The 14,267-nt window shown below is 47.5% G+C and overlaps 1 protein-coding gene across 1 annotated transcript in view; it reads right to left on the bottom strand.

Moving 5' to 3' along the window:
* Positions 1–13,972, bottom strand: part of HTATSF1 (HIV-1 Tat specific factor 1) — a 40,677-nt gene extending 26,705 nt beyond the window's left edge. The window contains exons 1-2 of the mRNA XM_040323754.1: positions 13,704–13,972; positions 5,279–5,471 (exon numbers count right to left, since the gene is read on the bottom strand). Coding sequence (XP_040179688.1) covers positions 5,279–5,471; positions 13,704–13,853 — 343 coding nt within the window. The 5' untranslated portion in view covers positions 13,854–13,972. The remainder of the gene's footprint in view (positions 1–5,278; positions 5,472–13,703) is intronic.
* Positions 13,973–14,267: the final 295 nt, after the last annotated feature.

Raw genomic sequence — 14,267 nt, 5'->3', positions numbered from 1 at the left:
GCAACTAAAGATTCTGAAGAAATTGGTCACTCCAGGAAGGAGGCCACTTGCACCTCAAGAGTGCTAACTGCAAGACCTTTGCACAATTTTGTAGGAATTCCAAACACTGATACTATGATTTTAGTTTTTTCACAAAAGGCAAATCCACTTTGCACTACAAGTGCACTTGGAAATGCAGTCACTGTAGATCTGAGGGGGAACATACAAAGAAAATAAAAAACAGCATTTTTGCTTGTACATGATTGGATGATAAAATCAGCAGAGATTGCCCTCAGATCTAAAGCGACTGTACTTCCAAATTTCTGGATTCAAGCTCCACTCTGCTTCTTGAATTTGCCACCTGCTCAAAATGTCTAGCTCGGTTTAGTGTGCCTTTAAGATGGACCGCTGACAAGGAAAGTAAATGATTTTCCATGGAACCCATAATTTCTGTTGACAGCAACTGAAGAGCTTTGCTTCTCGTGCCCCCCTGCTTGTTCATGTAGCCCCTGGTTTGGAGAGAAGGCACGCTAAGGCGACTGGCTTTAACTCCCTCCAATTTGAGGACTTTACTGCCTCGGTTCAGGATCATACTCTCTGTGCCAGATTCTGATCCCAGTGGGCCCCACACGTTGGCGCCTGTGATCACAATTTTTCCGACCAGGAAGGACCATAGTAAGCCCTTTGAAAAAAAACTGACTAATTGCTCCACCACCAAAGTGTTCGCTTGTCCCTGGTGGGGATCTTTACCTTTTCTATCTAGGGTTTCGGGCCTGTGGTTCCATACCTTTAGGAGGAAACTCTGAAGTGGCCTAAAATGTAGCCTCGCCCATGGCAAGGTTGAGGTTTAAGGGTTTGTAAACCCTTGTTTTTTTTTAAAAAAACAAACATATCATACTTATCTCCACTGTGCAGTTCGTTACGCATAGTGCGGCCCCAATCATTGTCTTCTGGGGTCCCCCGTCGGATCCTCCTTGCATCGGTTAATCCCCTGGGAGAAGCTCTCCCTGGGCATTACCTTGCAGGCGTGCTCCCGAGTCCAGCATTTGCGTCTATAGACACAGAATGCCAGACTCAGCCCCGTCATTGGATTTGATTGACAGCAAAGGGAGCCAATGCCTGCGCTGCCATCAATCTATCCAATCAAGACCCAAGAACCCCGGGCAGAGAGCTAGAGCGCATCTCGGCAGAGGGATCGAAAGGCTCAGGTGAGCAAAATGGGGGAGTTAGGGGGCCGTTCATTGCCAGAATTTTTGTCACCTTAATGCATTAAGGTGAAAAAACACGAGGGTTTACAATCCCTTTAAAACAGTGATCTCAAAGTACCGGCCCGCGGGCCATTTGTGGCCCGCGGACCGGACACTGCCGCGGAAGTGTAGATCGAGGTGCATGAAGAGTAGCGCAGGAAGCGTCTGTCATAAGTTCACTTGTCTCTCATGTCACACTGCTATTCCCCGGCGGCCCCTCCTCTCTTCTCGTCCATCCCCATTTGCTTGTGACATTATCTGAGATGGACGAGAAGAGGGGGGGGGGGCTGCCAGGGAGTAGCAGCGTGACATGAGAGACAAGTGAACTTATGACAGACGCTTCCTGCGTTACTCTGCCTTTGAAGAAAACAAGTAAATGCTGACCTGTGCCCTGGTGTGCTCTCATGTGCCCTGATTGTACCCTAATGTGCTCTCATGTGCCCTGATGTGCTTTCATGTGCCCTGATGTGCTCTCATGTGCCCTGATGTGCTCCCATGTGCTCTGATGTGCTCCCATGTGCCCTGATTGTGCCCTCATGTGCCCTGATTGTGCCCCATGTACCCTGATGTGCTGGGCTCTGTACATCAGGGTACCCTGTACCCTGATGTGCCATGTGCCCTGTCCTGATGTGCTGTTCCCCATGTGCCCCATGTTCCCTGATTGTGCCCTGGTGTGCTCGTATGTGCCCTGGTGTGCTCGTATGTGCCCTGGTGTGCTCGTATGTGCCCTGATATGCCCCATGTGCTCTGATTGTGCCCTGATGTGCCATGGGGCACATGAGAGCACATCAGGGCACAATCGGGGGAACATGGGGCACACCAGGGAACATGGGGCACACCAGGGAACATGGGGCACACCAGGGAACATGGGGCACACCAGGGAACATGGGGCACACCAGGGAACATGGGGCACACCAGGGAACATGGGGCACACCAGGGAACATGGGGCACATGAGATCACATCAGGGCACATGGGGCACAGCACATCAGGACAGGGCACATGGCACATCAGGGTACAGGACAGGGCACATCAGGGCACAGCGCATCAGGACAGGGCACATCAGGGTACAAAGCCCAGCACATCAGGGTACAAAGCCCAGCACATCAGGGTACAAAGCCCAGCACATCAGGGTACATGGGGTACCCTGATGTGCTGGGCTTTGTACCCTGATGTGCCGTTTCATGTGCCCTGTACCCTGATGTGCCCTGTCCTGATGCGCTGTGCCCTGATGTGCCATGTCCTGTACCCTGATGTGCCATGTGCCCTGTCCTGATGTGCTGTGCCCTGATGTGCTCTCATGTGCCCCATGTTCCCTGATTGTGCCCTGATGTGCTCTCATGTGCCCCATGTGCCCTGGTGTGCTCATATGTGCCCCGATATGCCCCATGTGCCCTGATGTGCTGTGATTGTGCCCCATGTACCCTGATGTGCCATGTGCCCCATGTACCCTGATGTGCTGGGCTTTGTACCCCGATGTGGTGTTTCATGTGCCCTGTACCCTGATGTGCCATTTGCCCTGTCCTGATGTGCTGTGCCCTGTCCTGATGTGCTGTGCCCTGATGTGCCATGTCCTGCACTGTGCCATCTGCCCTGCCCTGATGTGCCGTGCACCCTGATGTGGCCTGTTGTGTTGTACCCCTATGTGCTGTGCTCTGATGTGCCCTGTACCCTGATGTGCTGGGCTTTGTACCCTGATGTGCGCTGTGCACTCATGTGTGCTGTGCCCTGTGGTGCTGTACCCTGATGGTGAGTGGTCAGTGTGCTGGTCAGGGTTAATAATGCGTTCGCTGACACCAGTACTGTTTTTTGAAGTTTGAAAGTTTGCATGCGGCCCACCATGGGATATGGAAACTTGTCTTGTGGCCCTCAGGTAATTTGAGTTTGAGACCCCTGCTTTAAAAGCTCCCTAGGACAGACATAACCCTTCTGACTGATATCTCCTGATTTGTCTGTAGCATAGCTACTACATCCTGGACCTTGCTTTTCTTCTCTTCCGGAAGGAAGATGCTTTGCTCTACTGGAGCTTGTTTGGTACCCCAGAAATTGTACCTGCTGAGCCGGATTGAAGTTTGATTTTTTGAAAGTTCACAATTCAACCCAAGACTTCCAAATGACTGCAAGCCTTGCACAGGTCTTCATGCAATTATCTCCTAGAAGGAGAAAAGAAAAATATGTCGTCCAGATACAGGATTACTGCAATTCCCTGAAGGCAGAGAGGGGCGAAAGCTTCCGCCATTACTTTTGTAAGGTGGATGAAAGGCCGAAAAGGAAGAGTTGTGAATTGTAGATGCAGCATCTCCTTCCCCATATTCACTGCCATACTCAGGAATTTTTGGGACTGAGGGGATATAGGAACATGTAGGCATGCATCTCTTAAATCGTTCGATGTCATGAAGCATTCCTTGGTTAACAGTTTTCTGACCGTAAAGATCAAGTCCATACGAAATCTTCTGTATAGGACTGACTTGTACAGTGGCTTTAGGTTGAGGATTAGACGAAAACTTCCAGATGGCATCCTTACCAGAGAAATATGGGAGTAGATCCCTGATGACGTTCCTCTGGTGATAACTAAATCACAACCCCTTGTTGCATCAGCTCCTTTAGATTGAATGTTAGCATCCAGCTTTTTCTTAAAGCGGGGGTTCACCCAAAAAAAAAAAAAAAATTCTAAACATTACATTGAGCCGAGTTGTGAGAATGACATTAGGCTGTTTTTTTTTTATTTCCTTGCCATACATACCGTTTTATCTATATTTTCACCGCAGCTTCCAGGTATGTAATCTGCGGGACTGCGTTCCTATTCACATGTTAATTAATTGACATGCTTCCGACCGGCGCATACAGCGTGTCACGAGTTGCCGAAAGAAGCCGGACTGCGAGTCGGCTCTATACGGCGCCTGCGCACCGACGTTCAGCTTCTTTCGGCAACTTGTGATGCGCTGTATGCGCCGGTCGGAAGCATGTCAATCAATTAACATGTGAATAGGAACGCCCAGTCCCGCAGATTACATACCCGGAAGCCGCCGTGAAAATATAGATAAAACGGTATGTACGGCAAGGAAATAAAAAAAAAAAAACAGCCTAATGTCATTCTCACAACTTGGCACAATGTAATGTTAGAATTTTTTTGGGGGGTGAACCCGCTTTAATTGATGCATGTGGAAGAAGCTCCCTCTTTAACAAGGGAGTCGATGCATAATTAACATAGTGTCTTATTTCAACCCTCAGGTAACTTCACCTTGCATGAAGGGCATTTCTTTTTAGCCACCGGGGAAGAGCTCTTAGCCTGCCATAACAAAAAGAACACAAGACAAAACCTTTCCAGTGAGTCAATCTGCTTACCACAGGTGCACAGGAAGAACAACAAAACTATGTGCCCAGACAGGCCCCTGCCACCCAGGGGAAGGGCAAAAGATAGAGAAAAACCCCACCGTAATTAGGGCAGTTCACACATCCACCCGTTACCTGGGCCTTGCTGGTGCCTGTCACACTTGCTACCGTGACCCAACTCCCCATAGTGGTGCTGCAGTGTCCAGTTTGTGACCAACATGCCAATTCCGGACTCCAAAAGTGTCAATCCGTAAAAAAGGAACCAGAACCGCTCCTCCTTCTGCGCTTTCCAGCAGTAGCGACGCCTCGTGCCTCCTCCCCGATCGCCGCCCCTTTTCGGATACCTCGCTTTCGGCCGGGCGAAGTCACTAGATTACGGGTCCAAAGATGGGGGCAGTGCCTGCGTATTCAGGCAGGCCAGAAAAAAAAAGTCTGCCACTAGACTCACTGCCGCATAGGAGTGCCATTTCACGGAGCAGTACTGGCTCTCCCCGGGCACCTAAGAGAGAGAAGGAGCTCATCCAGCAGTCACTGTGGTATGGGAAGTACGGGCTCTAGAAGAAAAATAGGTGACGGTGGGTGACGAGCTGTGGGTAGAAGCCTCCTTTAAAGTTCTGTGGAAGTGGCGTTTTCTGTTGGCAAGTGGGAGGAGCCACTCTCTCAGGTGCCGTCCTTAAAGAGGTTTAGGGAAATATTTTTTTTTTTTGCATTGTACACTTACCTGGGTCTGCTTTTCTTTTTTCTCCCTTCCCTTTTGGTTCTGTTGGATCTGGTTGAGGTTTAGATTCTTGCTTTGCTTTTTTCGTTTTCACTTCCTTGGGAGCTGGAGCAGCTTGTGAAGATTCGGAACCTTCTTTATTATCTTCTGAAAACCCATAGTTTGCTTGATAAATTGCCATGAAGTCTTCAGTTATCTGTCAAAACAATAGAATACAATAAGGGTTTACCTGACACCAAAAAAAAAATGTGCATCCTTTGCTTGAACAGGGTAAATTGAAAAGGGAAAAACATTTTTAAAAGGAAAGATGAAAATGAACAATACGATGGAACAATGATGTGCACAGTAACCAGGGCTTTTTTTCCCCTCAAATAATAGGTGCAGGAACTCTCCCCTTCAGTCACTTCTGGTCTCCACCCCCTACCCACCTCCAAGCACCATTCCTTGGTTCCACCCCCTACCCACCTCCAAGCACCATTCCTTGGTTCCACCCCCTACCCACCTCCAAGCACCATTCCTTGGTTCCACCCCCTACCCACCTCCCAGCACCATTCCTTGGTTCCACCCCCTACCCACCTCCCAGCACCATTCCTTGGTTTCACCCCCTACCCACCTCCAAGCACCATTCCTTGGTTCCACCCCCTACCCACCTCCAAGCACCATTCCTTGGTTCCACCCCCTACCCACCTCCAAGCACCATTCCTTGGTTCCACCTCCAAGCACCATTCCTTGGTTCCACCCCCTACCCACCTCCCAGTACTTGGAGAATACAGAACCAACGTATCATTTTGTGGTGATTTGTTAATAACAAGAAACCAGTAAAGTAGATCCACAGCCAGCAGCAATAGATTCCCCCAGCAACTGTGGACCCCCACAATAGACCCTGCAAGCAACAGATTTCCCAGCAGCCAGCCCAGCAACAATAGACTCCTCCCAGCAACAAAAGACCTCCTCAGCAACAAAAGACTACCAGCTAAAATAGATGCCCTCCAGCAACAGTAGATCCCCCAGGAACAATTCACCCCCCTGCAACAATAGACCGCCATGCAAAAATAAATCTCCTCCAGGAACAATAAAACCCCCAGCAACCAGCATCAATGAACCCCAGCACCCCTTGCCATTACATACAATCAGTGCTGTGTTCCTGCTTGAAAAAAAGCCCCGACAGTAACCAATACCAGAATCTACTATGCTAGCAGGCTGAAAGCCAACTGGATCCTAAGGGTTACTGCCCTTAGCAGAACTTTTCCTGAATAGTTAATTGATTTCCATGGTGAAGGTACATCACATAAAGTGAGGGTGGCAATTAATTCTACAAGGGGTGGACAGAAAATCCACAAACACATGAATAGAAATGTTTATAAGCCTTAACATTACCAACACTTAATATATTTGAATTGCAGACTACAGTTCTTTTCACACAGACTGCACAATAGATTCCATTTAAATTGCACTGAAATCTTAAATTGTACGTAAAGTCAAAACTTTTTATATTGGGTTTAGGTGAAGGGTTAGGATACTCTGTTTTTTCTATGCTGTGCGTGTCCCACTGGGGAGAAGTCCCTTCACTTCCTGTCTCAGAGATGCAACAGGAAAAGAGAAACTGCCTCAAAAGTGAAAAGAATTACTAATGCACTAAAAACAGGTCACCAAACTTTCTAAACAAAGGGCCAGTTTTGTGTCCTATAGACCCCTTTCACACTGAGGAGTTTTTCAGGCGGTACAGCGCTAAAAATAGCACTGCTATACCGCCTGAAAAACTCCTGCCCAGCCATCTCAATGTGAAAGCCAGAGGGCTTTCACACTGAGGCGATGCGCTGGCAGGAGAGAAAAAAAATCTGCTAGCAGCATCTTTGGAGCAGTGAGAAGAGCAGTATGTATACCCCTCCTTCCCATTTAGAACAGGGGTTGACAAATTTGCTTGGAATCTAGGAGCCAGCTAAAAAAGTTAGGAGCCAGAAAACGGGCCCCGTCCCGACGAGCTTGCGCGCAGAAGCGAACACATACGTGAGCAGCGTCCGCATATGTAAACGGTGTTCAAACCACACATGTGAGGTATCGCCGCGATTGGTAGAGTGAGAGCAACAATTCTAGCCCTAGAACTCCTCTGTAACTTAAAGCGGGAGTTCACCCATTTATTAAATTTTTCCCCTTAGATTCCTGCTCGTTTTGTCTAGGGCAGGGATATGCAATTAGCGGACCTCCAGCTGTTGCAAAACTACAAGTCCCATCATGCCTCTGCCTCTGGGTGTCATGCTTGTGGCTGTCAGAGTCTTGCAATGCCTCATGGGACTTGTAGTTCTGCAACAGCTGGAGGTCCGCTAATTGCATATCCCTGGTCTAGGGGAATCGGCTATTTGTATTAAAATATGAGCTGTACTTACCCGTTTTCGAGATGCATCTTCTTCCGTCGCTTCCGGGTATGGGTCTTCGGGAGCGGGCGTTCCTTCTTGATTGACAGTCTTCTGAGAGGCTTCTGACGGTCGCATCCATCGCGTCACTCGTAGCCGAAAGTAGCCGAATGTCGGTGCGGCTCTATACTGCGCACCGACGTTCGGCTTCTTTTGGAAAATCGTGACGCGATGGATGCGACCGTCGGAAGCCTCTCGGAAGACTGTCAATCAAGAAGGAACGCCCAGTCCCGCAGCCCATACCCGGAAGCGACGGAGAAGATGCATCTCGTAAACGGGTAAGTACTGCTCATATTTTAAAACAAATAGCCGATTCCCCTAGAGAAAACGAGCATCAATCTAAGGCTAAAAAGTGCCCTCTAAGGGTGAACCACCGCTTTAAAACATGCAACCTGTAGAATTTTTTAAACAACGCCTATGGAGATTTTAAAGGGTAAAAGTTTGTCGCCATTCCACGAGCGGACGTAATTTTGAAGCATGACATGTTGGGTATCAATTTACTCGGCGTAACATTATCTTTCATAATATTTAAAAAAATGGGGATAACTTTACTGTTGTCTTATTTTTTTATTAAAAAAAGTGTAATTTTTTCCCAAAAAAGTGCGCTTGTAAGACCGCTGCGCAAATACGGCGTGACAGAAAGTATTGCAATGATCGCCATTTTATTCTCTAGGGTGTTGGGATAAAAAAATATATATAATGTTTGGGGGTTCTAATTAGAGGGAAGAAGATGGCAGTGAAAAATTACATTAGAATTGCTGTTTAACTTGTAATACCAACGGCCACCACCAGATGGCGCCAGCTTACACATCTGGTGCTAATAACTTGTAATACCAACGGCTCACCACCAGATTTGCCCCCCCTTCCAAGCCAAGTCGCCCAGGACCCTATTTCTAGTCGCCATGGCGACCGGGATTTGTCGAGCCCTGATTTAGAACAATGGGAAACCGCGGGAATGCCGCCCACAATATGCCTCTGCAGAGGCACATTGCGGGCGGTATTAACCCTTTATCGGCCGCTAGCGGGGGTTAATACCGCACCACTAGCAGCCGAATCACGCGGCAATTCCGACAGTATAGCGCCGCTATTTCTAGCGGCGCTATACCGCCACAGCGCCTCCCGCCCCAGTGTGAAAGGGGCCTAAGACTTAAGGGGGGCCAGCAGGAGTGAAAATTTTCAGTGGGAGTAAACATCACATTTGTTATTGGGTTGTTATTGGGAGAGATGGTGCCCCATTGTTGATGTCAGTTGGCAGAACAGTGTCTTGTATCATTGGGAAGAATAGTGCCAGATAAATGCAATCAAAGGGCCGCAGTTTGGAGATCACTGCACTAAAAGCAAATAAAATTTCCAGCTCAACTCACCAGCCAGTCTGCAAAGAATTATCCTGTCTAACAATGTGCGTTAAAAACAGGGGTTTAGTTTGCACATATTTACATGCGTAAGCTGCTCCAGGGCACCCCAGTATTACCTGCAGTCCTAATTCTTGTTTTTAATGCAAACCGTTAGATGGGATAATTTGGTTGGTTGCAGACTGGCTGGTGAGTTGAGCTGGGAATTTTCTTTGGTTTTTGATTTGCATGAGTGGCCATTCCATGTGCTCCTTGCTGTGAAGGCCAGTGATAGGTGGGGACAGTGACCAGTTTGTTGCTGATGAGGGGGACACACTGGACACCTTTGCTGCCACCGTGTGTCCCTGTGCCTTTAAGGAGGGATGGGCTACCTCCAGGCTCACCGGTTCTCTCTCTATCCATTAGAATGCATGTGCTTCTACTATGGAGGCTTTCATAAATTTACAAGAGTTAGGATTGCAGACAATACTGGGTGCCTTGGAGAAGCTCTGCAGCTTACGCATGCATTTGCAAATGTTTTCTAACTAAACCCCTGTTTTAAATGCAAACTGTTAGGATAATTTGGTTGGTTGCAGACTGGCTGGGGAGTAGAGCTTGTAATTTTCTCTGGTTTTGTTTTACATGCGTTGCCCTTCCACGTGCTTCTTGGAGTCATAGGTGGGGGCAATCGGCAGCTTGTTACTGCACTATAAAAACGCCCCTGCTGCGTCACCACAACACAAGGCAACACGCTACCGTGTACTGTGGTGTACCATGTTGAAAAAAAAAATAGGATTTTTGTACTCACTGTAAAATCATTTTCTTTGTCGTCCATAGATGGACACAGCTCCTTTAGTCTTGACATTTGGGTTTTGTTCCTGTTCATAGGAGAGGAGTCCTCTCCTGATAGACGGAACATAACCCTACAGTCAAGATTATAAGGAAGCTGTGTCCATCCATGGACAAAAGAGAAAATAGGATTTTTGTACTCACCGTAAAATCCTTTTCTCTGAAGCCCATGGACGGCTTCCTTATAATCTTGACTGTAGGGTTATGTTCTGTCTATCACGAGAGGACCCCTCTCCTATGAACAGGAACATAATCCAAATGTAAAGATTTAAGGAGCTGTGTCCGTCCATGGACGAAAAGAGAAAAAAATAAATGGTACAGCTCCAATTTTAAATCATGGTCGTGCGATTACAGCAGGCGGACCTCCCACTCTTTTTGAGGAGGTCAACGCAAGGGTTGGTCTCAGTATCTAAAAAGCAAAAGCATGAATCTGCAGTGTAGTGCACACAGTATATACTTAGCCTAAGGGATTTTTACCTTATACAGAGCACCACATTAAGACCTTTGAACTTTATGTATACTAAAATATATTGGACTTTGTCAATGATTATTAAAGCTGGGTTTCTATATTCCTCCCACTGGAGAAAAAGAAAACATACTCTCCAAAATAAAACGTCTGTAATCCCGGCTAAATCAGGAATAAGAGAAGGTCCGATCGAATATATAACTAACTATGATCCGGCAAATGACTGAGGCGCACAGCTGTCACAATGACTGCAACAGACCTCAACCGCGATCCAGCCTGACCTGTTCTGTATGACCAATATGCAGCCAAGGAAATGTAATACAGGGCATAAGGCAAGCAGCTAGCCAGATCCAACTATTTCATTCCTGGAACTCTAGTGTAGAAAGGCATGAGCTAAGCACCTTTGCCATTTCACCATCATGTGAGGAAGAAAAATATGTCCAAATGTGCCACCCGCCCACAAAGTTCTACAGAAGAAAAAAAAGACAATAAAAGTAAATTTAAAGATATTCTGCCTCTCTCAAAGTTGTTTGATCAGCAGTGATTAAAGAACACTAAAAGAAAGCTCCATTTGTGTGGAAAAAATTATAAAAAATGTATTTGGGTACAGTGTTGCATGACCACGCAATTGTCATTCAAAATGCGACAGCGCTGAGAGCGGAAAATTAGTCTGAGCAGGAAGGGAGTGAAAGTGCTTGGTATTGAAGTGGTTAAAGTCGTGGTGCCAGGAGTTCAACTTTAAAGTCTAAGTTCACCTTTTGGGAAAAAATAAATGCACATACTTTTGCAGTACAAAAAAAATTACATTTATTGTTTTTTTTCTCAGGACCCTGCAAAGCATTGCTCCCCTGATCAGAGGATCAATGTCAGAATTCTGGAGAAAGGCCCTGAAGATTTCAACTCGTACCTCCAATATGGGCTGACTGTTTACAAGCTACAGGGCTTGTGAATGAACTGCGACAGCGCTCATCAGAGCGCTCCCAGTTCATTGAGAACTAGAAGCCATCAGCCGCAATGGATGACGGTACTTGTAGTTCTCTTATTCACAGATTGCTCTGAATGAATGACGTGGTTATGTCCGTGGACACTGCATGGTCTCGCTATTTTCAAAATGTGACAGGGGTGCAGGGAGAAGATCCCCTGCCAGCTGGCACAAGGGGGGGGGGGTGATAGATGAGGGGTGCAGAGGGCAGGCCTGGAGCATATTACACCCGAATTAGGGGCGTAACATGTTCTAAAAAGGCAATTTTATCCTTTCGTAAACATGCTACACCCATATACAGGGTGTAACATGTTATGAACTAACTGCTCCCTGCACCTTCCCGATCCCTGCTATGACAGCTAGCAGGCGATCTTCCCCCTCCCCGCTAGCTGTCTCAATAAAAAAAAGACATGGGTGAGCAGGACTCCGTCCACCTCACTGATTGACAGGGTTCTGTGCATGGAAAAACGACAAGATTCGTCAGCCTTTGCGGCCGTCAGCTTGTAGTTTTCAATGAACTACCACGGCGCTGTGGCGCACTGCGGTAGTTCATTCATGCTTCCCGTCAGATTGTATCTGCTTATCCGTACAGGCAAGCAGATACACTGGCAGATCTGCTGGAGACCTGCATGGCACCAGTGATCTGTTGATCGCTGGCACGATGCTTTACAGCAGGAATATTCAATTAGCGGACCTCCGACTGTTGCAGTCCCATGAGGCATAGAAAGTTTCTGACAGCCACACGCATGACACCCAGAGGAAGAGGCATGATGGAACTTGTAGTTTTACAACAGCTGGAGTTCCACTAATTGCATATCCCTGCTTTACAAGTTCAAATAAATGCACTTTTATTTAACTGCAAAAAAAAAAAAGTGCATTTATTATGTGTCTATAAAAAGTGAACTTATCCTTTATAAATAAGTGCACTTCCAAACAAAGTGCACTTATTATTTTTGCCCCCTCCTCTGACCAGACAGATCCAAGCCGCCTCCTCCACCACAGATGTATACTTAGGCGGGGTTCACACCTATGCGAAATGGATGCGGCCTACACCACATCCAATTCGCAAAACATTTTAAAATCTATCGTTCTGAACACTGAATTCTCTCTCCCCTCCTCACTACACCTCCCTCTGCTCCGCAGCTACAACAGAGAGGAAGCGCCGAACAGCTTATTTTTCTCTTCACACAGAGAACGGAGCTGGAATTCACAGCGGACTAGTGTGAACCCAGCCTAAATGAGGTCCGACAGGCACAGTCTCTGGGCCTCTCCTATCCCTATCTGCACAGCAGGGCCGTATAGAAGTCTATAGGACTTGTCTCCCCGAGTCAATGACATCTACGCATTACAGGTAGGGTTGCCACCTCATCCCTTTAAACCCAAACATACATTAATTACACGGGTTCTGAGGTTAATTTAAAGGAGAATTCCGGCCTGAGCGTTTTCGCCTTTCGCTTCTCTTTAGGGTGACAGGAGTGCAATTTGTTTTGCACTCCTGTGACCCGTTTTCAGTGGAGAGCGGTCTGAAGTCCGCTCTCCGCTGACGTCACTGCCATCAGTCGGGGCAGCGTGTCATCACGACTTCCAAGTCGGGATTCGCCAGCTGCCCTGATTGATGGCAGTCTCAGCGAACCACTTAGACAGCCTCTCCCCGCCCCTCCACTGCTTGGTGCTCCAATGAGCATGGAGAAGCAGATAGGAAAGAGGCTGACTGACAGTCAGCGGCTTTCCTCTCGGGGATCTGTGAGAACTGAGCCATCTGCGATTTTCGGTGGCTCAGTTTTCAGTGCAGGGACAGCAGGGGACAGATGGAAAATCGGTCTGATGGTCCATCCACCAAGGCAAGTATGAATCTAAAAAAATGTTTTAACCCATACTTCTCTTTTAATGCAGATAAGGCACAGTGAGTTTAACAACCACCTTAATCAGCAACAGACCCTGTGTAATTAATATGTGTTCGGGTTTAAAGAGATTTCTATGAGGCCATGTCCCGAGGCCGGAGACAAAGGGAGACAGTGGAAGGCAGCAGCACAGAAGTCTATGGGGCTGTGATGGGCAGGCAGGATGTAAACAATCCCTGGGGGTCGCATTTGTCATAGCGAGGCAAGGTGGGTTCATTTAAGTGAGGGCAAAAAGGATAAACGCATTTAAAGCGCACTTTTCCTTCAAAGCCAAACATCAGGAAAATGAAAAGCTCCGCCCCCTATCACCACAGTCATGTGATCAGACAGATGTTCCTGTCCCAATTAGGGGGACAGTGGGGCTGGGTGGGAAGGGGTTAAATTCTAACCAAAACATTGAGAAGCAGGTCAGCTCCCATTACTATTGTCCTGGCAGGATCCTCACAGGGACTAATGAAGAGTGCTGAGCGTCCACATAGAGATCTCACCTTAGGGAACCAGGCTTTCTTGTCATGGTCCCATTCATACTCAGTGCCATCACTGGGGTCCGTAAAGGTGTGCGCATCGTGCCCGGCCTCCCGGTTCCCATACAGCTCCTGAAGCCGCAGCTGCTCGTGGAAGGCGTCGTTGCTATCCATGTTCTTCTTATCACCTAAAGGAACACTCCAAGTCACAGAAGTCCAGCTTCACACTGCCCCCTTCACCCGCACAGGGCACGGATGGACTCTGCGCATGTGCAGCACGTAAATCTACCGTACGTAATCAGTCTGCGCGGACCTTCTGGGCCGTAGTGCGCATGTGCAGTATTTCCCTACGTTCTAGAATGCTCACGCACACTCCTTGTGACCAATAAAGATGTCTGGAAAATATGATACAGTTTAGCGGAGCGGACATTTTGTTGTAGACCAAATTAGTTTACTGCTAAATTGTAGTGCGAAATCGAAGTTTGGAAATATTACTGAAGTGCAAGTAGACAGAACTGTTTGGGAAAGAGTTAATTAGAAGACATCATTGCAAATCTATTATGCCCGTACACACAAGCGAAAATTGGA

The sequence above is a fragment of the Rana temporaria genome, chromosome 9, assembly GCF_905171775.1.
Source record: "Rana temporaria chromosome 9, aRanTem1.1, whole genome shotgun sequence".
NCBI lineage: Eukaryota > Metazoa > Chordata > Amphibia > Anura > Ranidae > Rana > Rana temporaria.
The sequence above is the reverse complement of the archived record's forward strand: the minus strand, read 5'-3'. Positions and strand labels throughout refer to the sequence as shown.